The sequence below is a fragment of the Micromys minutus genome (genome assembly GCF_963924665.1).
Source record: "Micromys minutus genome assembly, chromosome: 24".
Classification (NCBI taxonomy): Eukaryota; Metazoa; Chordata; class Mammalia; order Rodentia; family Muridae; genus Micromys; species Micromys minutus.
The window spans coordinates 44,415,912-44,443,476 of record NC_137959.1 but is presented as its reverse complement, the minus strand read 5'-3'; the positions used below and the strand labels follow the sequence as shown (position 1 = coordinate 44,443,476).

Sequence of the window (27,565 nt, the reverse complement as noted above, 5' to 3'; positions counted from 1 at the left end):
CTATTCTTAACGTTTTTATTTCTTAGAGACAGGATCTCACTGTGTAATTCTGGCTGGCCTCGAACTCACAGAAACCTCCACCCCTTTCTTCTTCTTCTTCGGGTTTATTTGTTTATTTAGGTATTTTTCAAGACATGGTTTCTCTGTGTAGCCCTGGAACTGATCTGTAGATCAGGCTGGCCTGGAATTTACAGAAATCTGCCTCCTGAGTGTTGGGATTAAAGGTATGCACTACCACCTTCCTGCTGGCCTTTTTTTTTTTTTTTTTTTTTTTTTTTTTTTTTTTTTGTGACGCAGAAAAGTTATTGCAAGAGAAATTGAAGGGCTGGAGAGATGGCTCAGTGGTTAAAAGCACTGACTGCTCTTCCTGAGGTCCTGAGTTCAAATCCCAGCAACCACACCATGGCTCACAACCATCTGTAATGAGATCTGATGTCCTCTTCTGGTGTGTCTGAAGACAGCTACAGTGTACTTACATATATAAAATAAATAAATCTTTTTAAAAAAAAAGAAATTGAAAATAAGAGCTAACAGGCCACAAGGAAACAACAGTGAGATCCCATTGGTCAGACGTCAGCCTAATTGACAGTCTGTGTACTGTGGAGCAGAAGGCTTATTCACACACTCACGCCCTAGGAGAGAGCTGAGCAATCGATCCAGCTTCCAAGATGGCAACCTGCCAACAGCTATCAACATTGCCCCAGGCACATAGCTGTTTGGCTGGTTCGTCCACTTCTAGGAATCTGTCTATGGAAGCATTCCTATATAAAATGCAAGGAAAGTACGGTGCATAGCTTCAAAGGGGGACGGCTTGAATAAATTATAGACGGTCTAGACAAACAAGGAAGTTGTTTTGGTGTGGAGCTGGAAATCATTTAAGACATTCAAATAGAAAAGGCAGTGTGGAAGAAAAAGCAACTCCCATTCATTGTGTATAAAATGTCAGCCAGAAGGTTGTTAAAAAATTGGTTCCATCCACACTCCTAGGAACAGACCTGGTGGCCTGGGTATCATGTACTTGTACATCTTTGGAACTCTAGGCCATTCAAGAGCCGCGAATTTTAGAGATAGAGGAACTAGGAGATTTGTATGTTTCTGTTGAGTGGATGGCTAGTTCTGGAAGCAGAGGTGATGGCTGTACTAATATACTAAATGTCACTAAACTGTAACGCGAAACTGACGTAGAAATGTGCCGATCCATTTCAGTTATGAAAATAATGACAACATTCTTGCTTGTGTGGAGCTTGGGAGGAGGGACGGCATTTTAAATGCCCACCTCGGATGCTGCACATCCGCCGGTGGCTGGACACCTCAGGCAAGCTGGATGGCCCAGACACGTTGTGAGACCCCAGACTGTGGGACCAGGAGACTGGAGATTGTGTGACAAGTCAGATTGTGAATGCAAGAGACTCCAGGATATAGGGCTCGGGTACGACCTTGGGCTGTGGGTTCGAGGATCCCTCCGGATTCACTGTAGCGGAGAGACTGAAAGCGCATCCTTCTTCAGCTCCGCTGTTTCAGCAGCAGATGGCCCCGCTGTCCCGAAGGTCACTCAAGATAGCCCGAGTGCGAGAAATAGGCGCCTGTGTGAGGAAGCCTCCCACGCCTGCGCAGATAACACCTGCACGTAAGGCGCATGCGTAGATTCCACTAGCTGTACAGACCCCGCCCCTCGCTTGTAGCCACGAGCTTAGAGGCTCCGGGGGCGGGCTCAGCGTCAGCCGCACATCATTCGATTCTGTCCATAGGCTAAAAAGTGGATCATGGGCTTGGCCCGTCGGCTATTGGACAGCACGGGATGAACCCGGCCCGCGGGCCAATCATACGGCAGCGCGTGAGACTGTGAACACGGGAGAGCCGGTGCTGGGTTCTGTAGCTCTGTATCCTCGCAGTGATGGCCTCGGAAAAGCCTCAGGACCTAATGGTTACCTGCACCGCGCCAGTCAACATCGCGGTCATCAAATACTGTGAGTGCTGGAGACCGAGGTCACCTCGGCCGGGATCGGGCGTAGAGCTGGAGGCCGTAGTCACCGGGACTGGAATCGGGTGACCCCTAAGCGGAGAGTTGGGTTCTAGAGTAGCTGGGCTGGGGAAAGGGGTCCTCTAGGCTGGGATGGGGGGAAGATTACCGCCGTCGGGATCGATGGGCGCAGTGCTGGAAACGAGGGTTACTGCCGCCAGGATCAGGGATGGGAGCTGGAGACCGGGGCCACAGCTGCCGGGATCGACGGGCATAGGGCTGAAGATGAGGGTCACTGCTGCCGGGATTAAGGGTCCTAGGGCTGGAGGGAAAGGCCCATGACCCGGATCTGGAGTAGCTTGGCTGGAGAAGGCTGGGGGGATGTGTGGTAGCTCAGGGATTAAGGGGGCGTTACCATGCAGGGATCAGTGGTGCGCTGGTCTGGAGACAAGGGTTATCACTGCTAGATTTGTTGAGCTCTGGCCTGGAGACGGGTACACCACTACAGGTCTGCGATGGTGAAATTAAGGCTCTTCGATGCTAGGGAGAGGCGGGGCTCCCGGTGAGCCAGCCTCAGCCTCACCTGCTATGCCCCCCTCAAATCCACTGTCATTCCGAAGCTTTGCTGTTGACACAGTGGGCGCTGCACCTGCGCTTGTGAGAAGCAGCCTCTTGCTCCTCCTTCCCTAGTGACACCTGTAAACTGGGGAGGCATCGCAGGGACCAGGGCTTCTCACCCTGCTCTTCCACCGTGATCATTTAGAACTTGGTCTTGGAAGTGGATCCACACAGCCTGTAGATTCTTGAGTTTGACTCGTTTCAGTCGGCACACTTTTCTGGAAGAGTATCCAGGTGGAAGGAGCAAGATTTCATTGCCTATGGTTGCTAGACCCTATTCTAGGAACCCAGAGGGTTGCTCCTCACATTTATGGGCAGGTTTTTGTGTAAACTTTCATCCTTCTGAGGAAGAAGAGTTCCCTGGAGCACTTCTGGGAGAGCAAGTTCATTATTCTGTTACCGATCTTTGGGTTCCCTGGGGTTGTATCCCATCCATCTTGATTTACTTTTTTTTTTTTTTTTTTTAAGTTTTACTTATTTTATGTATGTGAGTACACTGTAGCTGTCTTCAGACACACCAGAAGGGGGCATCAGATGCCATAACAGATGGTTGTGAGCCACCATGTGGGTGCTGGGAATTGAACTCTGGACCTCTGGAAGAGCAGTCAGTGCTCTTCACCACTGAGCCATCTCTCCAGCCTCCTTAATTTCCACTTCTAACGCCTTCATCCCAGTTCACTGGAGTCCCTGTTTTTTCACTTATGGCAGGTACACCGACATTTCAGTGTGGTTTTAACCAACACTTTCCCGATGGCCAATGGTGTGGACGGTCCTTTCCTTGAGCCCACTGTATCCAGGTCTATTGTCTATGTTCTAATTACATGGATTGCCTTTTTTCTCTGTTGAGTTTATAAGTCTTTTTTTTTTAAAGACGTATTTTATGTATATGAGTACACTGTATATTCAAACACACCAGAAGAGGGAGTTGTGAGCCACCATGAGATTGCTGGAGATTTGAACTCAGGACCTCTAGACGAGCAGTCAGTGCTCTTAACCACCTCTCCAGCCCAAGTTTAGAAGTCTTTCATCCTCATGTCTCTACCTCTCAAGTGCTGGTCTGCACCACCACTATGCCTAGTGACAGTAGATTTGTGTTTATTTCATTTCTGCATCCCTGGCTGGCCTCAAACTCAGAGATCCACCTGCCTCTGCCTCCCTAGTGCTGGGATTGAAGTTGTGTAGTGCTCTTGTGATCTCCTGTGCTCTGCAATATTGCCAAATACAATCTTCATTCTAAGGACTCTGGTAGACACTTTGAAACCTTCTATGTAGACAAACAAACCTTCTGCACCTAGGAGTGGCTTTAGTGTCTTCCTCTGGGTTTGTGTCCCTCGAGTTTCCTCTCTTTCCTGATCACAGCTGGGAGAACTCCACACTGTGGCAGGTAAGTTGTTGGGGCTGCTGAGAGCGGACATTCTTGCCTCTGTCTGTGAAAGTATCTTCACAGTTTCTAGGCCAGCCTGGGCTGTATAACTAGATTCTATTTCAGAAACAAAACAGGTTCCTCATCTTTTCTTTTTTTCCCCATAATTCTTTCCCAAACCAGGAATGGCTGTGATTTTTATCAAATATTCTTTTCTATTGATATCATGTGGGTGGGAGTGTAGTTCAGTGGTACAGTGCTTAGCATGTATGAGAGGCCCTAGGTCCAATACACAGAGCCTCAAAACCAAACACAAACACGGGCCCTTGAGAAGGAGTTGGAGGGAACTAATGGGAGAGGGGTGGAAATAGCTAAGTCGTGTTGTGTACATATATGAAAGTTTCAAAGAATAATCTTTTTTTTTTTTTTTTTTTGGCTTTTTCTTTTCTGGTTTTGTTTTTTGTTTGTTTGTTTTGGGGGGATTTTTTTTTTTTTTTTTTGGTTTGTTTTTGTTTGTTTTTTGAGACAGGGTTTCTCTACATAGCCCTAGCTGTCCTGGAACTGACTTTGTAGACCAGGCTGGCCTCGAACTCACATAGATCCACTTGCGTCTGCCTCCCAAGTGCTGGGATTAAAGGGGTGTGCCACCAAACCTGGCTCAAATATTTTCTTCAAAGTCTCGACATTATTCTTCTGAGCATGTTCTACAGGGGTGCTCTGTGGTGGACCGGCATTTGGATACCAAGGTTGGGCCGCTGGGTTTTCACTCCGTCTGTCTTGTTTTAAATTCGCCCCCTTCAGCTCTCCTTCCAATTCCCTGCTCAGCTCTCAGGTTTCCATTTCTTTCTTGGTCTCTTCCGCAGAAGCTTTCTTCTTCTTTGCTTCTGGCCATGTCTGGAACACTTTCATAGTGGCTGCTTTGAAGCCACTGCCTGCAGCTGTGGCATCTCTGACATTTCAACGTTAGTGCCTTTGTTTTTGTCTCAGTGTGAGATCTTTTTTGTGTGACACGATTTGGGGTGAGATCTCATGATTTTCTGTTGCGGTCAAGTCCTATTAAAAACTTTAGCTGGCAGGAGAGGGGCACCCCCTCTTTTAAGGCAGATGTAGGGGATCCACCCACATTGTTTGACACTTGTTCCTGCCACTGGGACTCTGCAGGAGCCATCAGGCCTCTTCTGGAAACTGCCAGCCAGGCTGGGAGAAGCATCCGTCAGCCCTGTGGATGAAGTCCAGGCTCCTAGCTGAGCCAGGGCAGCCTGCTGCCCTTCAGGGAGGAAGGGATGGAGCTCCCAAGCTACCAGGACCTTGGGATGAAGGCTGGGCTGAAACAGGCCAAAAAATTTGTCTCACTCAGCTGCCTGGGTTTTCTTAATGCAAGTGTTGCTGACCTGGGACCGGTGGTCAGGAGGAACCCAGAGATAATGGTACCCAGAGCCCTGCGCCCTAGCTATGCCTGCAACAGAGGGCCCAGGGTCTTCCTTCCTTATTCAAGGGCCTTCTGTGGCTTGTATGGGACAGCTGGGCTTTGGCCTCAGGGGATAGAGCATCCTCAGAGAAGCCCTGTGACTCCAGGAGAGCTACCTGTGTGCAGATGTCTGTAGGTGACAAAGGGTGAAACACTTGCCCAGTGTTAGTCTTTTCTTATCATGCTTTCTGGACATTTGACCATGCTTAGTGTCACGGGGGGGGGGGGTTGGAGTACTGGGCAGAGAGGGGCCCTTCTGATTGGTACTGTCTGCAATCTGGTCAGAAGCAGGGCTCCTCTGGGTGGACAAGCAGTTGGAGGAGTGGACCACTAGCCACATAGGCCATAGGCACCGTGGTTCCTAGCAAACACCCAGGACTATATCTGGGGAAGAAAGATGGAGGAAGGGTGAGGCAGAGGTGGGCTGCTTGCCCACCCACTTTGTTCTGGGGACCTGAGCTCTGAGTCTGCAGCCAATCTAGAAGGCCTTCCTGAGGTGGTGTAGGGTGGGGCACTGTGGGGAGTACCAGTGTGGTGCTGGGAACTCACTGGCTTCCGGTTGTTGTTTTAGGGGGAAAGCGCGATGAAGCATTGATCCTGCCCATCAACTCCTCTCTGAGCGTCACACTGCACCAGGACCAGGTGACTGGGCACTGCATAGACCCTGCTTAGATGGCTGGAATGGGGTGGCTTCTCCTGGGACCACAGCCAGACCTGTGTCCTAATTCCCGCTGACTGTCCAACACGTGTTTTCCTCATCTCTTCATCAACACACAAAGAACCAAAGCCGCGGGGCTGGCTTTACATCTGGTTCCTTTACTCAAGGGGGATCAGGTGCCTGTGGTTCTGCTGTGGGTGAGAAAGTTCTCATCCCGACACAGTGCAGGCCAGGCCAGTGTGGCCATCCCGAGGGGCCTGCTGGTTTCCTGCTGCCTAGTTGGGGCTGACCCCAGTGGTTCTTCTGACTTACCACATGCTTGTCCCTGCCCAGGTAGACAGCCGTACTGGCCCTAGGTAGGAAAGAGCTCCTTGGCAGAAAGAGATGCTTGATGGGCACTCATCCTCGGCACTGACCTGTTTTCCTTGCCAGCTAAAAACCACCACAACCGCTGCCATCAGCAAGGACTTCACAGAGGACCGCATCTGGCTGAACGGTCGCGAGGAGGACGTGGGGCAGCCACGGCTCCAGGCCTGCCTGAGAGAGAGTGAGTTGGGGTGACTGTGGGGCGCTGAGTGGCCAACAGTAGCAGAGAGAGAAGGCCTGGGGTTGGAGCACCCTAGGAAGAAGTCCATGTGAGACTTACTGTGTCAAAGATTTCAGCCATATTCTTCCCTCCCCCAGAGTCTCCCCTCTCCCTTTTCTCACAGTCTCCCCTTTCCAGCCTCCCCCATTCCATCCTCTCCCCTCTACCAACCTCTCCCCTCCCAGACTCTCTTCTCTTCCTTTTCCCAGCCTCTCCCCTCCCAGCCTCTCCCCTCTCCCCTCTCCCAACCTCTCCACTCTCCCAACCTCTCCCCTCCCAGCCTCTCCCCTCTCCCAGCCTCTCCCTTCTCCTAGAGTCTCCTCCCTTCTCCAGCCTCTCCCCTCCCAGCCTCTCTCCTCCCAGCCTCTCTTCTCTCTCCTCCCAGCCTCTCCCCACTCCCTTCTCCCAGCCCCAGTTAAACAAGGCATCAGGAATAGGTTCAGTAGGTCTGCCAGCTGGCAAGGCCACTCACTGTGCCATCTGCCCTGCAGTCCGCCGCCTGGCTCGGAAGCGGAGGAGCACAGGGGACGGAGATGCTCTGCCCCTCAGCCTTGGCTATAAGGTGCACGTGGCGTCAGTGAACAACTTCCCCACGGCTGCAGGCCTGGCATCCTCAGCAGCGGGCTACGCCTGCCTAGGTGGGTGCCCACAGACAGACACAGGGGGACCTGGGTTCTGCTCTGTGGTAGGAGTGGGTTCTCTGGCCTGTCAGCATCCAGGGCTCCCATTGTTGCAGCCCCCTGTACACAGGCTCCGAGTTTGGCCTTTTCCAGACCCTCTGTGCATTTGTGTGAGGGCCCTTCAGCTCACAAGTGACAGAAGCCACCTGAAGTGAGAAAATAACTTGAGTCATGGGGGGAGGGGGTGGGGTGTTCATAGCTCTTCCAGAAAATTTCAAGGCTATGGCCCAGCTTCGCTGCCTTCCCTGTCTGACCCTATGGCCCGGAACCTCCCTCTCCATCAGTGTAATCACTGCTTTCTTGCCTTGGGTCATTGTGTGGCGTCCCCATCCCTGGTCCAGGCAGCCCTCAGGGTGCTGAGCTTAGTCCTCACCCCTTAGCTCCAGGGGTGATAACTACCTGGTTCTGCTGACTCCTGTGTGGTCCTGAACTGGAGGTTTGGGTGAGCCCTGAGTCACCTTTTCAAGAGCACTGGGCTCACAGAGGGCCCCATGCTGATGAGCAGCAAGCTCACCTCACCGCCCGCCCTGCTGCGTCCCTGAGCACCAGGCTTTCCCTGGTGGCCTTCTCAATGCCTCCTCTTCCCTCAGCACTCCACTTGGGTGCAGCTCCTCCCGAGGCGGTTTACAAGACTGACTACATTTCCAAACCCAATACTGAGTGAAACAAGGTGGAGCCGGGAGATGCCAGGGCCTCTGGCTCTGCCTTCTGAGAATCTCATTTCCCGCACAGTGGGGAGTGAGCTGCTAGCAGGGCTGGACTGTATAACACATTAACCCTTACCCTGCCTCTGTCTTTGCTGTACCTTCAGCCTATACCTTGGCCCGGGTCTACGGGGTTGAGGGAGACCTCTCTGAAGTGGCTCGACGGGGCTCGGGCAGTGCATGCCGCAGCCTCTACGGGGGCTTCGTGGAGTGGCAGATGGGGGAACAGGCCGATGGGAAGGATAGCATTGCCCGGCAGATAGCCCCAGAGTGGCACTGGCCCCAGCTCCGAGTCCTTATCCTTGTGGTGAGTAGTTGGGCAGCTGGTGGGGGAATGTCTGCTTAGCAAGGGCTGGGGCTAGGAATGGAAGGTCTGCAGCTACAACAGACCTGACCAGGATCCAAGGCCAGCGGGGGCTAGAGAACAGACCAAGGCTGTTGGTGATAAGGTCAGGAGTGATTCCCACACGGTGTGGCAGGGATGCGCTCCCCTCCTGTGATGTGACCAGACACATACCCACATCAACCCTCCCCTTGAGGACTTCAGGGTTGGGATGGCAGAGGGTGGGGCTCTGGGATCCTTCCCTGTGGCCCTGGCTCAGTGCTACCTCCCATTCAGGTGAGTGCCGAGAAGAAGCAGACAGGCAGTACAGTGGGCATGCAGACCAGCGTGGAGACCAGTACGCTGCTCAAGGTAGGCTTGCTGGGGAAGGTAGGGACGAGACCCGTGCCCACCGTGAGTCTGCAGTGGGAAGAGTAGCTCCCCTGGTGGGTGGATGGCTCCCGAGGTCCGGGGACCAGACCTACCAGCAGAGAGCGTGCTCACCCAAACACCCCTTCGCTCACCTCACCTCGTAGTTCCGGGCTGAATCCATTGTGCCTGAGCGCATGAAGGAGATGACCCGCTGCATCCAAGAGCAGGACTTCCAGGCCTTCGCCCAGCTGACCATGAAGGATAGCAACCAGTTTCATGCCACCTGTCTCGACACCTTCCCGCCCATCTCCTACCTCAACGACACCTCCAGGCGCATCATCCAGCTAGTCCACCAATTCAACACACACCACGGGCAGACGAAGGTGACAGGGCGTCGGGGGACGTGGGCAAATGATGGGGGGGGCTGTGGCACACACGGGGAGACAAAGATTACGGAAGACGGTGCGGACGGCCTCCAGGATGGGCCATGAGACCATACTGACGTGACACAGAAAAGCTCTGCCCGACAGTTCTGGTTTGTTCTGTGTTTTTGTGTCTTGCCTAATTTACAGCCTGGCATCCTGTCCCTGAGCCCCAGGCAAAGGTGACTCACAGCAGGGTGTTTGGTTAATAGCACTCCTTGGTTTGACTATACTGCTGCTCTGGGAGACCCGAGTTCTCCATCAGGTAGAGGGTCAGAGCCAAGGGTGCTGAACGAACAGCTGAGCTGGAGGCACACTTTGGTTCCAGGTGGCATATACATTTGATGCGGGTCCCAACGCCGTGATCTTCACTCTGGAGGACACCGTGGCTGAGTTTGTGGCGGCCGTAAGACATAGCTTTCCCCCTGCGGCAAACGGAGACAAGTGAGTGCGCACCCCTCCCCCCTGCCTTGAGATGCACAGAACATTCTAGGAACGAATGGTGGCCATAGCGCTAAGCCTGGAGCTCTTAGGCGCACAGATCATCCTGCAGGGACACAGCCACAGCATGTGGCAGCCGTGTGAACACGGCTCCTGGTAGCCACACAAATACCATATACCCCCTTCTAAGAAATGACATTTCAGCTGGGTGAGGTGGCTCACACCTGCTCAGGAGCTCAATTCCAAGCTAGCCTGGACTACAGTGTGAGGCCCCATCTCAAAAAGGCAAATTTTAAAACCATTTTTATTTTTCTAATTTTTTTCTTTTGCTTTTAAATTTTAAAGAATATTTTTTCACTAAAATCCTTTTTTGAGGGGTATTGTTTTTATTGGTTATTTTATTTACATTTCAAACGTTATCCCCCTTCCTGGTTTCCCCTCCTCACCCTTCCCCCTTGTTTTGTTTTGTTTTGTTTTGTTTTTCCAAGACAGTTTCTCTGTGTAGCCCTGGCTGTCCTGGAACTTGCTCTGTAGACCAGGCTGGACTCAGACTTAGAGATTCATCTGCCTCTGCCTCTTGAGTGCTAGGATAAAAGATGGGGAAAAAACCCAAAAACACTTTTTAAAAAAAAATTTATTTTATGAGTACACTGTAGCTGTCTTTAAACACACCAGAAGAGGGCATCAGATCTCATTACAATGGTTGTGAGCCACCATGTGGTTGCTGGGAATTGAACTCAGGACCTCTGGAAGAGCAGTCAGTGCTCTAACCACTGAGCCATCTCTCCAGCCCCATTTTTTTTTTTTTTTAAAGAAGAAGAAGAATATCCCTGGAAGCTCAGGGAACATTATTCAGCAGAAGCTGACTTGAGCTTTATTTATTTATTTGAAACATTTTAAGACTTTTTTTTTTTTTTTTTGAAATGTGTTAAGTATTTTGCCTGTGTGAATGTTAGTGCTCCCTGTGTGTACAGTATCCTTGAAGGTCAGAAGAGAGTGTCAGATGCACTGGAGCTGGAGTTACACATGGCTGTGAGCAGCCATGTAGGTGCTGGGAACCTAACCCGGGTCCCCTACAAGAGCCTCCAGCGTTCTCAATCACTGAGCCACCTCTCCAGCCAGAAGTGAATTTTATTAGGAAATGCATGAGGCATTCTGATGAGCGTGTTCAGTGTCTGATACTTTAAAGCGTCAGATTTAAGCAGAGCCCCAGTTTCTTCTGTATCAAACAAGTGTGGTTTCTTGTCTCTTCCTGGCATAGGTCTGTCTTCTGGGACTGGTCTGAATGTGTGTGTCACTTGGCAGTTTAACGTGGTGTTCTCATCATCCCTAAAAGAAACCTCCCTCCTACTAGACCCCTGCCCTCCTCACCCTCGCCATCCGCAGCCCACCTGTGTCTGAAAAGCTGCCGCCCATCTGGGCCTTCCACACACAACATCACGAACACACCTCTGCCTTCTTTGCCTAGGTTTCTAAAGGGGCTGCAGGTGGCACCTGTCCTTCTCTCCGATGAGCTGAAAGCTGTGCTGCCTACGGAGCCCAGCCCTGGTGGGGTCCAGTACATCATTGCCACTCAGGTGAGACCAATATACACAGCAGGCCCCTCCTTACCTGCTGGAGGGCCTAGGCTCCTTCACCCCACTGTGTTCAGAGAGGAGGCAGAAGCCTACCATCAGCCATGGCATAGAAGTAGACACATGCTGTTCATAGGCTCAGAGTCTTCTGACACTGTCCTGTTTACTCACCCCCCCCCCCAGTGGCCTTTTAGGGACGACTCGCACGTAGAGGAGAGCAGGGTGTGCTGGGGTGGGAGGGTTAGGTACTTGGGACCGAGAGAAGATGAAAAGGAGTCACTTGCTAGCCTAGGTAGATGTTGGGGTACCCAGTACTCGGCTCAAGCAGGCCAGCATCCCTGGTCTGGTCCTGCTCAAAGGGGCTCACTCTGAGTCCCTTCTTTCTACACCAGGCATGTGATGAGGGTCCCTAAGATTCCCCAGGATCTAGCCCAGCCAGGGTAAGGAGCACGGAGCAGCTCAAGTGGCTCAGCTTGCACAAGCTGGTGTGGGCTTCACCACGAAGGGACCCGTCTCACCCCCAGTCTAATCCTACCGTAGTCTCTGGCTACTGCTGCGACCCATGACTGAACACTGATTTTTCTCCCCCAGGTCGGACCAGGACCTCAAGTCCTAGACGACTCTCATGACCATCTTCTTGGCCCGGACGGCCTGCCGCAACGGGACCTTTGACCACGTCCACTTCCTCGTGCTATTTGGAGAAAGGGGTTGCTCACTGGAGCTCGGGAGCTGGTGTGCTGGTCGGCCATGCCTGAAGGCTTGCTTAATGATAATCCTGGGGGATGTCAAGTGTGATGAGCAGCTGCCGGGGCAGCCCCAGGGACCCCTTTCAAGTGCCTCCCGTTCCCCGCTGGTTTCTGAAGGGCTAGCTGACCCACTCTGAACTCCCGTGCTCCAGACAGCTCACTGGGGAAGGGGAGTCGGCGTCTCTCCCACTGAAGATGCTCTGAGGGCCTCAGTCGCCATCCAAGCTTGAAGGTTGGTGGCCCAGACAGCAGTCTTCTGTTGAGACTCAGGCCACACAGTTTCTGGTGAGGGTAGGGGCTGTGGAGCCCACAGGTAGGGTCCATTGTGGGTGTAGATGCATCATGAAGGTGCTGGCAGTGGACCTGATGACCTCGGGAATAAAGTGTGCCACTGCTGCCTGCCTGACTGGGCTGTGCACTCTTCTTCCTAAACCAGCTTTCTAGGGCCCCTGATCTACAGTTACTGATCTGTTGGGCTCTACCTGCCATTGAGTTCAGTCTTGTTTCCCTACGTAGTGGAGAGGTGGGGCCCTCCAGGAACACTTCCCACTGCCTAGAAGCCACCCAGCCTCCTTGTCACCCTAAGCCATACCCCAAGTACCTGCCACAGCTGCTGGTGCTGGTCTAGGCCAGAGGAAAGAGAAAACAGAGCTACAGTCTTCTGTCCCCTGCTTTCAGGGTTTTCCCAGACTTGCACACCATGGTCCTCCACCCCCATCCCTTAGTCATGTGACCCAGGACACACCTGCCCCAGCTCACAGTGGGTCGGAAGTAACCTCATCCCCTTTTAGAGAGCTGACTTTACCTGATAACCATAGGAGCAAGTGCGTGAAACGACTTACTTCTGTGGTCCTGGGGGTACGGACACAAGTCACAAACAGTCCTAAGCAGCCCCGGTACATTTCCAACTGGAAAGTGACCGGCAATAGGGAGACTGTCCCACCCACCCAGGCTAAAAGGGAAGGTTCAGAGGAGGCCTCCCAGGCACAGCCCGAAAGGGCGGGGCCGAGCAGGGGGCGGGCCGATCTGTGAGGGCTTGCGGAGTGGGCTGCAGAGTTGGAGCTGGCGGCTGCGTGTGCGGGGTCCTCACCATGGGGCAGATCGAGTGGGCCATGTGGGCCAACGAACAAGCGCTAGCGTCTGGCCTGAGTGAGTGAAATGGGCTGCGGGTGGGGGGGTCGCTCAGGACCCCCGGGGCACCGCGGGGGAAGCAGGACTGGGGGGGTGGCTGGTTCTGCGGACCTCCAAGCGGGGAGCCTCGGAGCGACTTACAGGGGCCTCGGGGCTCGGGACGGGCGGTGGCTGCTGCAGGCCGAGCTTGGCCGCCTGCTCTAGAGACGACCCCGCCCTGCACCCTGTTGGGCCTGGGCTGGGACCTCAGAGGAGGAAGTTGCCTGCAGCTGGGGAAGAGGCATTCACCCGGTGGTTTCCCGCCTGGTTAGGAAAACCCCCGGAAGACCCTCTTCTGCATACAGCCCATTTGGCCAGGAGTTGGGACTCTGGCCTTGGGGTCACTAGGGCTCCGGCTTCTCCTGGAGGGACCTGGGTTAGGAACTGAGCTCATCCTAGAGGAGCAGTCGGCTCCATCCCACAAGCGGTGTGTACGCAGAAACTATTTCACAAGAGCCTGGGCATCACTCAGAGTGATCTTAGCCATGATGTCCTGCCGAGTTAAGGTGAGGGACACTAGCCTTTAGTCTGGATGAAACTGACCGTGACTTGAACAGTCTGGATTGTCTGAGAGGGGTACCTGGGCTTCACTGTACCAGGAAAGGAACCTAATAGACCAGACCAGGAGCATCAGGCCTGAGACTAGAGGAAACTGCAGAAATGTCTCAGAGCCGAAGGTAGCCAGCAAAGACCCGCAAAGGCAGGAATGATGGTCCAGACCCACCTCAGATCACACGTGGAGGAGGCGATAGAGAAATCTCCCCAGCCGCCTCCCTAAGCTCCCATGCTGGGGCGGAGGACTTGAAACAGAAACCTTTTGAGAACGGTGGACATGTCTTCCCTCTTTCCCCTTGCCAGCCTCCTGTCAGCGGTGGTTTGTACTGTGAACACTAAGGACACTTTCAAAAGTTCCCTCCTGGAAATGGAGGCGACAGACACAGCTGGGGTGGGAAGACTGGGCTGGGCGGGTGCTACCCCTGTGAGTGCTAGCCACTCAGTGTCTGCTGTCCTCATGTGGGCAAAAGGTCTGTTCAGTGTCCAGGCTGACACAAGTCTCCAGGGCTGTTCAGAAGTCACGGGCTGTGGCCATTTTTGTCACCAAGTGCGACTTCCACTGACGTTTCTTTTTACTGGAAAGTACAACCATCCTGGGAAGGTTCTGAGTTGTGTAGGTCCAATTAACAGGAGCATATTTTGTTTTGTTTAACATTTTAGTTTTTCAGAACGTGTGTGTGTGTGTGTGTGTGTCCACGTGCATAAGTGCAGGCGCTTGCAGACAAAAGGCTAGAAGAGGGTATCACTCCCTGGAGCTGCTGTTTCAGGTGGTTCCGAACTGCATGCTGTGGGTGCTGAGAACCACACTCAGGTCCTCTGTGAAGGCAGCCGGTGCTCTTAGCCCCGAGCTATCTCCCTAGTCCTTGTTTCATTTTTCTAAATCACAGAAAATTCCATCTATTCTGGCCCCATAACCTGGCTCCATCTCTGGACGAAAGCCCATCTGACGGCCGATCCCCACTCCCCGCTTCCTGGGCTCTTCCTGCCTTCCTAGCTATGCAGATTTGAACGCACACCAGGGCCTTTGTACAATCTGCTGTGGCCACAGCTGTTGCCCTCCCTTCCAGTCTTGACTCACAGGTCACCTGCTGAGACCTCCAACCTCAGACAGCCTGCTTCCCTGGGATGAGGACCCTCCCATTATAGTGTCCACTTTAGCAGGCCACGGGCTTGAGAGTGAATCCTTGGCTCTCTCTGATGGGTAAAGAGTAACCCCCCCCCACACTCATGGTGGGTGGCATAGCAGAAGCTGTCGGTGAGGACATGACACCCTAAGGACTATGGGTAGCAGGCCGAGTGAATGTGTGACAAAGCACCCTTCCCTCCTGCAGAGCTCACCCTTAATGCTGACCAACAAAACAAGAAGGTTAATATGTAGCCAAGCTACAAGCCACCCATAGAGTGGCTTCAATACTGTTTGAAGGGTGGGAGAGGGACCTGAAGTCTGGGGATGACCAGGACAGTATGGAAGCTATTTCTGAGACTGCTCCAGGGTCTCTGTGCTGGAGAAGGCAGGAGTCACCACAGGGCAAGACTCTCACAGGGCATCAATCCCTTCAGCTGTCAAGAGCTGTTGCTGTCAGGGGTCAGGTGGAAAAGATCATGAACAGTCAAAAGCCTGAGACCTGGGCCTGGGGAGGATGTAGGGGTGAAGCTGCCTCCACCCACAGATGCTGAAATTACAGACCTCAAGTAGGCCCACGGGCTTCTGTGGAATCCACACCCTATTGACATGAGCTCACACTCAGTGTCTGAGGAAATGAACCCTATGAGGAGTCAGTGCCCACGGGGCAGGGGTGCTGGTCCCGCTAGAAAGGGGGGAAGGCGTTCCTTGGATGTCACAGGAGATGAATGGCCAACAGGATTTGAGAAAGGGGATTCTACAGACACACATCGGTCAGGCCTTGGTGGTAGAGGGTGCACTGCGGAAGCACCACCCTGAAGAAGGGAGCTGAGAGGAACCACACGGACATGGGGCTTTGTACACAGAAATTGGGACATACATTGTACAAGAAGAGTGACCATGTGAGGTGCTGAGTTCCACTGTGTGGGGGAGGGCTTGGAGGCTGCGCAAGCACTGCCCAGAGATGGTGAGACTTTTGGCTGAAGGGAAAAGGGAAGTCTTTTTTTTCCCCCTCAGAACAAATAGAAACACATCCCTTCTTGGACCCATTGAAGTGAAAATAGACCAAGAAAGAAAAAGTCATGGGTTAGTACCAGGCTAGAGTTCTCAGCTCAATCATAGATGCCAGGAGACAGCGCAGCAGTGGCCAGGCACTGGGAAAACAGTGCATCTCTGCTGGTGAGATGCTGCTGAGTTTCAGCTACTGGATCCTCAGTTCAGAGGTGACTAGGGAATGTGCTGTAGCAAGAGGGAAACTGAGTCCCGAGACAGCTGGTGCTTGAGAGAGATCAGAAACTGCCAGATGAGAAACAAGTCAGGGAGCCCACAGCCATGAAGAATCTTGCAATAAATAGCCTTAAAGATTTGGGAGAATTAATTTTCAAATGTCAGGAAAACAGGAATGACACCTCACCATGTTTTTTTTTTTTTTTTTGGTCTGAGTAAAACTTGCTGCAAACTTCCAGGATAGAAAGAAAACAATTATTATTTTTTGCTTATGATTTGAAATAGAGTATGGGCCTGAAATCTGTGATCCTTCTGTCTTAGTCTCCAAGTGTCAAGGTTACAGACATGGCCACACCCAGCTGAAAATCATATTTGGAAGAGCAGTTGGTGCTCTTAAGCACCGAGCCATCTCACCAGCTTTTTTTGTAACCAAAAATTTTCAGATGGTTCTCACACTTGGTGTATCACAAATCTTCCTAAACCTACAACAGACTTCTAGCTTTTATTTATTTCTGTTTGTTTTGAGACCACGGTTTCAGGCTGATCTCAAATTCACTATGTAACAGAAGGCAACTCTGAATTCCTGGTCCTACTGCTGGCTCCCAAGTACTAGGATCCCAGGGCTGAGACATTAGTGGGGGTGAGGGTATCGAAAAACGCAGGAACGGCCCCCTCCCCCTTCCCTACCTCTTACCCCAAACAGGGTTGTTCTATAGCTCTGGCTGTCCTGGAAGTTCTTCTGTAGACCAGGCTGGCTTTGAACTCACAGAGATCTTCCTGCCTGTGCCTCTCGAGTGCTGAAATGGAAGGTATATGCCACCAGCACCCAGCTATACCCCCCAACCCCAACCCCCAACAGGGATGGAACCCAGTATGGGCTACTTACAAAAGGACCAGGAAGCAACAACACAACTGAAAAGAGGTGACTTTCCAACCAGGGTGTAGCACTAGACAGCTAGTGGAGCTCAGCTTACTGTGGCCACCTCCCCGAGTGTCCTCTCTGTCCCTGAAGCCCCTGCTGTACAGTGCCCTGCCCCAATACGCAGAGACTTGGAGGTGGTCCCAAGCCCAGGGCTAAGCTCAAGCTGGTAGAAGGTGGGACATCCTAACCACCTCCCTCCATCTTTAGTCCTCATCACAGGGGGCATTGTGGCTACTGCTGGACACTTCACACAGTGGTACTTTGGTGCCTACTCTATGTATCCTTCTACTGGGGACCAGGAGGATGGGGCGATGGAATCGCTTTCAGGACTAGCGTGTGAGTTTATAGAGCGCTACACATACGCTGTTTGGCCACAGCCTCCGAAAGCAGGACCGGCTCTGTCTGCGGTTTTAGAAGCCAAGGACCAGAGCTGGACAGCCTCTTGCCAAAGGTCACAGAGGGGGTTCAGGCAAATGTGGAGCTGAGGCCCAGACTGGAGTACACTGCCTCCTCCCCACTTTGTTCAACAGTAGACTCCTACGAACTGGACGGTAGAGGGTAGATATGGGGCAGCGCCTGTATCTCGATTTACCCATCAGCAAAAGTCCATCCTGGCCTAGGCCTGGCGTGGCTTTCCTTAACCTCGCCGCAGCGTTGCCGGTGTGCTCATCTGTCTGCTGGAGTACCCCCGGGGAAAGAGACAAAAGGGATCCACCATGGAGCGGTGGTAAGTCATTCCTACCCGAGTAGCCTGGGAACTTGCCCCACGGAGCCGACTGACTTATCCAGAGCTTCTAGCTCAAGGCCTCATGTGCCCAGGAGGGAAAGGGCCCAGGACCCTGAAGGGGTGGATAAGGAGGGACAAGGGATTCTGAGTGTGACTGGTGCCGACCCTCGGATCATGTGTCTTCCCGCTGTCTAGCGGACAGAAGTACCTGACCACAGTGGTGAAGCTGTTCGGGCCCCTCACCAGAAATTACTACGTCCGGGCTGTCCTCCACTTTCTGTGAGTCCCTCTGCCCATCCCCAGGGAAACTAGGAGACAAGAAGGAGACACCTCATGGGTCTGTAGCCTGGACAAGCCCCCTTATTCATCGAAGTTTATCCAGGTAGAAAAGCTCAGCGTTTAGAGAGGGCAGAAGGTCCCCAAACCCGCAGTGCACACCAAAGCTAGCAGCTGAGCTGCAGACACTGTGCTGGGCCTGTTACACAAGCAGGTTTGGGACACACCCATGTGGCCACACTCCAGCTCATACCTTTTCCCCAGCAAGATGTCTGAGGCTTGAATCAAAGGACACATCACCACAGAGAACAGCTTATACCAAACCTAAGCTGGACGTGGGCAGAGCTGGCCTCTGTTCATCCGGGGCCCTGGGGATGGAATCTCCCTCTGAGACCTTGTGACCGGAAGCTCCAGATCCCCTCTGACTGCTGTCTGTTTGCTTCCTCCTGTCATGCCCCAAGGCTGTCAGTGCCTGCAGGCTTCCTGCTGGCCACCATCCTGGGGACTGTCTGCTTGGCCATTGCCAGTGTGATTTACCTGCTGGTAAGTGACTGTCCTCAATAGACTGCCTTCCTCCATACCTACCCACATGTCTTTGGTGCTCTTGGCTCTCATAGCACCTTGCTCGCTCACATAGGCTGTGCCAATGCTCCTCCGGTGTATACGGGACACTTCCCTGTTGAAGCTGTATTGTGGCTCCATTGGGCAGGCTGACTCAGAGAGGCAACATGGCTAACCCAGGTCATACCTCCAAGCCTCAGTGTGGGCCTAGGGTTCATCCAAGCCTGCCTGAGTTTGGGTTGTATTCAGTGGACTTCCCAGGAGCTCATGTCACAGAATTGTCTGTCTATCTACCTATCTACCTATCTACCTATCTATCTATCTATCTATCTATCTATCTATCTATCTATATTTTTGAGAGAAAGAGCAGGGTCTCATGAAGGCAAGACTATCTCCAAACTGGCTTTGTAGTTGAAGATGGACTTGAACTCCTGATCCTCCTGCCTTCACCTCCTAATTAATTCTGGCTTTTTGAGACAGGGTTCCTCTGTGTAGCCCTGGCTGTCCTGGAACTCACTCTGTAAAGTAGGCTGGCCTCAGACTCACAGAGATTCACCTGCCTCTGCCTCCCAAGTGCTGGGATTAAAGGCATGCGTCACCACTGCTGGGTGAGATACTAAAATTAAATGCACACCCCTACAGAGTCACAGAATCAGCTGCCATGGAATGGGTGTAGATGGGATAACAGCACTATTTCCAGCAGGTTCTCTGCTTGCATTCTTCAGCGCCCAGCCCTGGATACTTCCTGTAGAATGTTTGATAGCCTCAGACATAGTTGGGTATCCTTCGGAGGGAACCTAGAAGTTCTGTGGGTCACAGAATCTGTGCCTGGAAGTGCTTCTGGAAATGTTATCAAGCCCAGGGCCTTCCTCTACTGCCGGGCCCTCCTGGCAGGGCCACATAGTTTGGGTTTGGTATCGGGCAGCCTTCAGATTCTGACTGTGCGACCTTGGGCTAGTCAATTAATATAAGCCACGCCCATCATGGGATTAAGACCCATGTCCACTTGGAGCCTCTGGGGACAGTAAGCAGCTTGAAACATAACATAGACCCTCTCTGCCCCAGGCAGCCATCCGGGGTGAGCAGTGGACTCCCATTGAGCCTAAACCCAAGGAGCGGCCGCAGGTGGGAGGCACCATCAAACAGCCGCCTACCAACCCCCCTCCCCGGCCACCAGCAGAGGTCCGCAAGAAGCCAAGTGTGGATGGAGAGGAGGCAGCCGCGGCTGGAGGACCCCAGGTTAACCCAATTCCAGTGACAGATGAAGTCGTGTGACCTTCAGTGGCTGTCTACAACTCCTGCTTTTGTTTCTGTGGAGTTGTTTCTGTGGGTGGGTGATGCTCACTGTAATAAACATGGTTAATGGCTGGTATGGACAAGTAGTTTTTCATATGAGGCTTGGGGAAGGACTATGGTCAGCAATGGATCTAACACACTCCCTGTCCCACTTAGTGACCCAGAGACCAATCATGGAAGGCCTGACAACTGCCCAATGGGCCCTGGGAGGACTCATGTTTGCAAGTGGGAGTCTGAGCCTAGTCCAGGGTCTGGCTCTTTCAGAAGCACAGCAGAAGATGTTGGCACTCAGTCCTCCTCACCCAGTAGAGCTAGAGAACAGGGCAGCTCCTGGCTCTGAGTAGGAGTTTAGGTCTCCAGTTTGGCTTTATAGTTCTGGGTCCCTATTGGGGTCCATGCTGAAAGGCATGCTTATGGCAGTGACTGTCTGTCTTCATGCAGGGAGTCTTTCCTGGGGATTAGCCTCAGGCAGAGATGGTATTGTCCAAGTGGTTGAATAGCAAAGACTGGGGGGCACAATGTGGCCTCGAGGGACTGCCTGGGACCGCAGCTGCCTCCCATAGAAAGTTAGAGACTCAGGCTCTGATGGCTCTGCCCCTCCCCACCCACCACTGCAGGACCCACTCAGCCTCAGGAGAGGAATTTGGGGCTTTAGTTACCCTCTGAGCACCCACTTGGTGGATGGGGCCAGGAGGAAAGAAAAATTGCACTTGCAGGGGCAAACAAAGGAGGCACTGAACTATGTCAGTTTAATAACAGTTAAAATAAATAATTGTTTAAAAACAGATAGCAGAAGGATTTCATCAGGCAAGAGCCAGAGCTCAGGGTTGACACAGACCCAGCCTCCCATCTCCTTCCCAGTCATTGTTGCTAGAGGTTCAAGGAGAGGAAGCCGGTTCCTTTAGGCCCACCCTACTGTCTGGCTTCCCTGGAACTCATTGTGTAGACCTGGCTGTCTGAAGACCTGTGGCAGCCTGCCAGCCTCTGCCGAGTGCCCTGACCTGATTTCCCTTTGGTGACAGGGTTAGCTAAGTGGTCCTTCCAGACATGGAGATACTAGACTTCCCCAATCCTGAGACCAGCAGCCTGGGTCTGGGCAGTGGCTATGGGTCATAGGGCAAGGCTTGGGTATAGCTTCTGCTGCACTCTTGAGTCAATAAATAATCAATAAATACACATAAATAGAAAGTGTCCTCTGTCGGAGGTGCCTGGAATGGCTGTCCTGGAAGGATCCTGATGCACAGTGGGGCCATGACAGAAGTCTTCACTGTGTAGACCTGGGAAGAACACAGGTACAACCAACAGGCACGCGGATGAACTCGGTGTGGAAGGTGAAGGATCCTGGCGTAGGGTCTGCTGTGCCATCTTGGGAGCAGGGCTGTCGCCGCAGCACCAGCAGGCTCTGCAACAGTTGCACAGAGTTCAGGGCAGCTGTCTCGCGGCCGGTCTTGGCGTTGATACAACCACGACACAAGCATTCTGCCACTGCCAACTTCTGAGGGTAGCGGTTCTCATCTGTGTCAATGCTGTAGGAAGAGAACCATGAGAATGCTCACTCTGGCTCCACCCAAGCAGCATGGTGGGCTCAGCATCCCTCTTCCCTCTTTGGAGCTCCACCGGAATTTGTGATCTGAGAGTTAAGAATGTGAATGCTACAGACAAAAAGGTGCAGGTGCCAAGAAGGCTGGAATTCTGTGGTTGCTCGATCAACGATGTTACCTGCATTTCCCCCCCCATGGCCTCTGAGAACACAGAAGCAGGAGATTTAGTGGGGGATCAAGTCTCACTTGGCCCAAGCCTCAGCTCCTTAGGGGAATGTGTTCTGAAAGGTTTGGGTGAGTGTGCACACTGCACAGACAGAGATCGAAGGCTCCAGAGTGGGAATAAAGCCACCTACCACCCCACCAGTGGGGGGTCCCGTCACCCTCACCGATATCTCCATGGTGAGATGGAGCGTTCGTGGGTGTCTGCTTCCAGCACCTCCTCTGGTCGAAGCACAGGACACTGTGTTCCAGCTAGAGGTCCTTTATGCTGTGTCCTGTGGCCCGTGGCCTCCAAGCTGGCCACCAGAGCCACAGGGAGGGCCTGCTCCCACCTGGCACTTCGAGTTAGCAGGTGCGGAGGAGCCTGGCCCTGAGACAGTTCCTCAGCAGAATAGCATCGCAGGGTTTTATGGCTTCGGGGTTTCCCCCAGGATGGGGAATCTTGGTGGGTCATCCCAGTAGGCAACCAGGCTAGAAGCAGGAGACACTGTGGAACAAGGCAGGTGTATGGTTAGGGGAATCCCAGAGGACACCCACTTCCTCCCAAGCTTGCCTGTTCTCACTGAAAAGATGGGGTTTAGATTTCCCTTTGTAGGTGGGCAAATAGGCTTAGAGAAAAAGCCCTGGCTGGCATCCACCCCTCTGGGATAGGCTATCATTATGAGGCTGGGAAAGGCACCAGGCTCACCATCACGGTGGCAGTGACGGTGGCCATGGCAGCAGACATGGAGCGGCCTCACTCTGGCGACGGTCCCAGTGCCGTTCCTGGCGAAGCCTGGCTGTGTGCTTCTTTATACCTGGGGCCACACCTGGGGAAAATCCAGCACTGCTTCCTCCTCTGGGTCTACCCCTTTGCATCACAGAGTCGAGTCGTTCAGATAGGTCGGACCACACCTACTCCATCGTCACTGAAACTTAGGAGCCCCTGCAAGGTAACCTTTCTACCCAAAGAGCCTACGCGGTGGAATGCTGAGGAAAACACAGGGCTAGGGGTTTCACTGAGCAGCTCTCAGTAGCTCTCGCTGTGGTTTGTGTCAGCTCAGCTATTTGAGCTCAGGGACCCCGGGGTTGGCACTTGGGGGGCTTACATGTTACTTCCTGCCTGTCATGAGTCTGTAAGGTTCAGCCCCTAGACCAGTGGCTGGACTCTGAGGTTGTGCTTCCTTCTCACCATGCACCCCTCCCCTGTGCAGGCAGAAAACATAGGTGCTAAGGAATGCCCTTAGGATCGGGGATCCTACAGGTTTATAATTGTGTGAGTCAGGTATGGTGGCACCCACCTTTAATCTGAGCTCTCAGGAGGCACAAGCAGGTAGATCTCTGTGAGTTTGAGGCCAGCCTGATCTACCGAGTGAATTATTTCTGGACAACCCTGTCTTAATAAACAACCAAACAAATAGCAAAAAAACCCCAACCAACCAAACAAACAAAAACAAAACAAAAAACAAAAACAAAAAACAAGCCACTCCCAAAAATAAAACATGCGGATAAGTATTTTGTCTGCATGTATGTGCCTGGCACCCATAGAGGAGGCCAGGAGTGGACCCTTAGTCTCCTGGAACTGGAATTATGGCTGGTTGTAAGCCACCCTGTGGGTGCTGGGAACAGAACCTGGAGATTCTGTAAGAACAGCCAGTGATTTTAACCTCTGAATTTTCTCTCTAGACCCTCTCCCACAGTTTTATCCCAAATGAAAATCCTGGGGCCAGGAAGTAAATGCACTGAAGTTTGTTTGAGCTTGGAGCCACCTGCAGTGCCCCTCCCCCACCTGCAGTGCCCCTCCCCACCTGCAGTGCCCCTCCCCACCTGCAGTGCCCCTCCCCTACCTGCTGTGTCCCCCTCCCCCTTGAATCCCATGTAGCACAGTTGGCTAGGGTGAGCTGGGTACTGTGAATGCTTTTGTTTATATATAAAGAGGACACTTGGGAGCCAGATCTTGGGATGCTTTGAATACCTAAGGTTTGAAGGTCATTCTGGGAAGGCCTCTTTCCTTGGGGACCTTTGGAGCTGACTACCTCAAAAGCAGAGGTCCCCGTCTGTCCTGGATTTTGCTAGAATCTCAAATGTCCAGCTGTGGGGATGGAGCGGGGGAGTATAGCCGCAGTATCAACCTGAGGGCGGGGGCTGTGGTGTGGCATCTGCTGTGGCTCAGCCCCAATGCTAAGGGGGCACATCAGAGTGCCCACTGAGTGACAACCCAATGGGATGAAGGAATGGCTCTGTTCACAGACCTGAAAGGCCACCACAAGGGCAGTGTCATGCTACCAGCTGGCTGGAGTCAGCTGAATCACTGGAGGCTGACAGTGTTGCTGTCACCAGATTCACAGAGCGCCAGGCTCCCTCCCAGCCTGCTCCCAGAATCTGGAGCAGACACTCCCAGTTCCTCCCCTCACATAAAACAATGCCAGGTAGAGGCTGAGACAGGCTAAATGAGCCAAGAAAGCCCCCTCTGAAATGTTCTTAAGGATTCTGAAGCTGGGGCCGAGGTGTTTTGTGCAAAGCCCAAGCCCTACTTCCCTCTTTTGCAGGCCAGTTCTCTCTGGCACACACAGAGTCCACCAACATGCACTCAAACTCCCACACATCAACCAGGGCTCCAGGTCCTTGGAGAACCTTTTGGTGGACAGGGGTGGGGTTTCCTGGACCTCAATTTTTCTGGCTAACCAATGGGAACCCTGACATGATTCCCGTGGCCTTTCTGCATTCTGAATCTGTGAGTCACAAGACTTCTCAAGACGCAGGTGGGAAGGAGGTGAAGGAAGAGTTGGGCCAGCTATATCCTGGAAGAGAGGGATGTGTCAGGAGATTCCAGCCTCTTCTTGGGTTGGAGTCTTTCTGTATACAACCTGTCTGACAGCACCCAGTGTCCTGGGAAGGGGAGAAGGAGAAACACAAGGGAAGGAAAACCAGTATGTGTATATGTGTCTGTGTGTCTGTCTGTGTATATATGTGTCTCTGTATTTGTGTATCTGTGTGTCTCTATGTGTGTGTATGTGTGTGTGTCTGTTTATGTCTGTGTGTAAAACATGAATGAAAATAAGAGAGGAATGCCAGGGAGACGGGCCCACCCACTTCAGAGTGCCCTGCTCTAGACCAGCCATCTCTCCCTAGACCTACCTCTCCCAGAGTGGAGCCCAGAGGGGCCACATGGCTCCCTATGGAAAGGCCTCTGTCAAGGAAGTGCCCAGTAAGAGGGAGTCCACTAATGTCCCCACCTCCTGCCTCCACCTAGTACCTCAGGCCTAGGAGAGAACAGGAACATGAACTTTGGAGACATGCTCAACTATTGCCAAGTGAACTCTCTTTAGAGCTCCAGGTTACCCACTTCCCAGGTGGAAAAAACTGAGGCCCAAGGTGGCAGCGAATTAACCCAGCCAGGCAGTACAAATATGTCGTATAAATATGTCCTACTCTGCTTCCTGCCAGGTCCTGAGGCTGAGATCTGTGGACCCATGTGCTATGACCATTTTCCAAATGTAACCTGTCAAGAGTTGACCGACCAGACCTCTTGCCTTGGCTGACAGCAGTTCCTTTTTAATCCTGTGCCCTCAGTGGCTAGTAGGTGTCCTGTGCCCAGCTAATCCCAAGCAGGGCTTCAATCCAGACATCTCTATCTCTTGAAATGCAGAGGACTCCTGTGCCAGGATGACACTCCATCGTTAAGATGGCAGCAGGACAGCTAGTGAAGCTTGGTCCCGGACTATGTCCTGTAACCTTTGGTCTCAGTACTCACCTGCCTTCCCGCCCAAAGCCTGTTTCGTATTTCACTTTAACCACTGGTGGTTGGGTGGGCAGCCTGAGGAATGTGAATGCAGTTCCCCTGCCAGACACTGCCCCTGGCTGTATGAAGGTATGGAGAGTGGGTGAGATGTGGGAGCTAGAACACATGCAGACAGAGGTAGGTAGCTTTGCTCCTCAGGTTCATTCAGAAGTCCCAGGTTAGGCAAGACTGGAAAAGCACCCAGGAGGAAGGATGCTGGGCAGACTCGCCCTGGCTGGTCAGGCCCGCCCACACCAGACTGCAGCAGCCCCCCTACACAGATCCTGCCCTGGGTCAGGCAAGCTTGGCAGGCCTGGAGATCTCAGGTCTGAGGGGTTGCTGTTGGTCTGTTTGGAGTTGCTAGGTAGGGCTGCATCTCTCCTGTGCCTGGGGTTCAGTCAATAGCAAGGCTGGCTGCCTATCTTGGGTAAGGACTGGTTGATGAGACAGTTCAGATGGTAGAGAGCTTGCCTTGCCAATATGAAGGATCAGAGTCTAGTCCTCAGAATCCATGAAAAATGTCACTTGTGCTGGGGAGGCAGAAATGGACAGGTCCCAAGGTCTTAGGCCAGCCAGTCAGGCCTTATGGTGAGTTCCAGGTCAGTGAGACTATCTCAAAGGAGGTGCAAGACATTTCTTAGAATGACACCTGAGGCCTTCCTCTGAACTCCTTCAGACTTGGGGGCTTTCCTAGAAGGTGGTGATAGAATAGGGTAAGTTGGGCACACCACCAGGACCATTTGCCTAGGAAGACATCGTGGTACTGAGATCTCTAAAGCTGTCTGCACTGGCTGGGCCTTTCTACAAGTGCTTTCACAGGAATAACAAACGCCATGGAGGGACACTGGAGCCAAGTGTCCCAATCTTATCTGTCAGGGCCAGGTGGCATGTTCAAAGCAAGAATGACAAGCAGCTTTATAGCTTGGGGTCAGCCCAGTCATGATAGTCTCTGCCCAGCCAGGACTCACTGTAGGGAGGTAGCTTCGAAATTACTCCGTCAATGGCAAGAGTTGGGCTGCTCTTTGCTCAACCACAGGATGGGGAAGCTGAGGCTTAAGACTCCAGGAGCTAATGATGCAGGTCTGTGTCTGCTGGCTCCTGATGGGGCCATACAGCATCTGCTCTCCTGGAGTGCTTGGCCCATTTTGAGCCAAAGCATGGGTGCCCAATAGGGAGGTGGCCAAAGCCCAAGCAGACATCACTAGGACCAGAAAGTGCTTATCAAAATATTTTATTTTAGTAGATCGCTCAAAAAAGACCCTCCACATTGGACAGACACCCCAACAATACCCTTGGCCTTTATTATTTTATTTTTTGTCTTTTGTTTTTTTTTTTTTTTTCCTTTTTAATCAACTAAAACAATTTGATGCTTAAAATAAAAGACAGAAAATGTTTCCCAATCAGACTTTAGGCAAGACTATATATATATATATATATATATATATATATATATATATATATGTGTGTGTGTGTGTGTGTGTGTGTGTGTGTGTGTGTGTGTGTGTATATATATATATATATGCTTCTGATCCAGGGGAGGGGAGGGATGGCTGCCTGTAGTCCAAGAAGTGTTTGGCTTTCCTGTTCCTAGAGAGGAAACTGCTGAAAATTGCAGCCCAGGAGGCCACCTGGGAGAAAAAGAGGACGGAGGCAGAAGGGTGAGTCCAGCCCCTGCGTGCCCGAAGCTCTTAAGTTACACAGAGTTGGTAACAGCTCCCTGCTCAGTGCTGATCTGTCCGTCTGTCCATGGAGACTCTATTCTGGAAGGAGCTGGTTCAGTCTGGTGGGGAGGTTGGGACTCAGTGTCATCATATTGTGTGTGGCTTCTTTTCCAGCTGAGAAACTTTTTTTTTCTTTTTTAATTTTTAAAAAGAATCACAGCCAAAATAAGACATTGACTGGAAAATCCAAAATGGCTGCGCTTACCCTATTTTTTATAAAAACATTGAAGAGTCTACTCCAGGGAGTGGGCTGGGCCCACTACACTTTCCCAGGGATCTTGGCCCGCTTTCGAGCGATGGCATCCTCAACGGCCTTGAGCTGCTTAAGGAGCTCCTCTCGCCGTGACAATGTGCTGGCCTTTCCTGACTTAGTGCCTGCTGTGGCAGTGTCTGTGGCTTTGCCAGGCACACTGGTGACCTTGCTGGAGCTCTTCGACTGGGGAGACAGTGGACGCTTCCTGTAGGATTGAGAAGGTGTGAGGTAGTAGATGAAAAAGAGCCTGCAGCCTCTCCTAGTCACCCCATGATATAGCCACCACTGGCCCTTGTC

The 27,565-nt window shown here is 52.4% G+C and overlaps 4 protein-coding genes across 7 annotated transcripts in view; 2 read left to right on the top strand and 2 right to left on the bottom strand.

Moving 5' to 3' along the window:
* Nucleotides 1-1,834: 1,834 nt before the first annotated feature.
* On the top strand, nucleotides 1,835-12,227 carry MVD (mevalonate diphosphate decarboxylase). The gene is made up of 10 exons (XM_080937440.1): nucleotides 1,835-1,967; nucleotides 5,981-6,051; nucleotides 6,500-6,614; nucleotides 7,145-7,291; nucleotides 8,145-8,344; nucleotides 8,657-8,731; nucleotides 8,896-9,114; nucleotides 9,482-9,597; nucleotides 11,063-11,171; nucleotides 11,760-12,227. The coding sequence occupies exons 1-10, from the start codon at nucleotides 1,895-1,897 to the stop codon at nucleotides 11,838-11,840; spliced, it is 1,206 nt and encodes a 401-aa protein (XP_080793566.1). The 5' UTR covers nucleotides 1,835-1,894; the 3' UTR covers nucleotides 11,841-12,227.
* A 708-nt stretch (nucleotides 12,228-12,935) lies between these two features.
* CYBA (cytochrome b-245 alpha chain) lies at nucleotides 12,936-19,816 on the top strand. The gene is made up of 6 exons (XM_080936838.1): nucleotides 12,936-13,063; nucleotides 17,119-17,188; nucleotides 17,564-17,638; nucleotides 17,834-17,917; nucleotides 18,376-18,457; nucleotides 19,541-19,816. Exons 1-6 carry the CDS (start codon nucleotides 13,006-13,008, stop codon nucleotides 19,748-19,750), a joined length of 579 nt encoding a protein of 192 aa, XP_080792964.1. The 5' UTR covers nucleotides 12,936-13,005; the 3' UTR covers nucleotides 19,751-19,816.
* Nucleotides 19,817-21,035: 1,219 nt separating this feature from the next.
* On the bottom strand, nucleotides 21,036-21,988 carry IL17C (interleukin 17C; the record flags this gene model as incomplete). Its single annotated transcript, XM_080937324.1, has 2 exons — nucleotides 21,036-21,297; nucleotides 21,702-21,988. The coding sequence occupies 2 exons, from the start codon at nucleotides 21,986-21,988 to the stop codon at nucleotides 21,036-21,038; spliced, it is 549 nt and encodes a 182-aa protein (XP_080793450.1).
* Nucleotides 21,989-26,585: 4,597 nt separating this feature from the next.
* The window catches only part of ZC3H18 (zinc finger CCCH-type containing 18), a 40,214-nt gene continuing 39,234 nt past the window's right edge, over nucleotides 26,586-27,565 (bottom strand). For 2 of the 4 annotated variants that reach the window (XM_080936618.1, XM_080936619.1), the window contains one exon: nucleotides 26,586-27,473. In XM_080936618.1, the coding sequence (XP_080792744.1) occupies nucleotides 27,275-27,473 (199 nt within the window). In that variant the 3' untranslated portion in view covers nucleotides 26,586-27,274. The remainder of the gene's footprint in view (nucleotides 27,474-27,565) is intronic. The other 2 variants (XM_080936617.1, XM_080936620.1) reach the window with 2 other exon arrangements.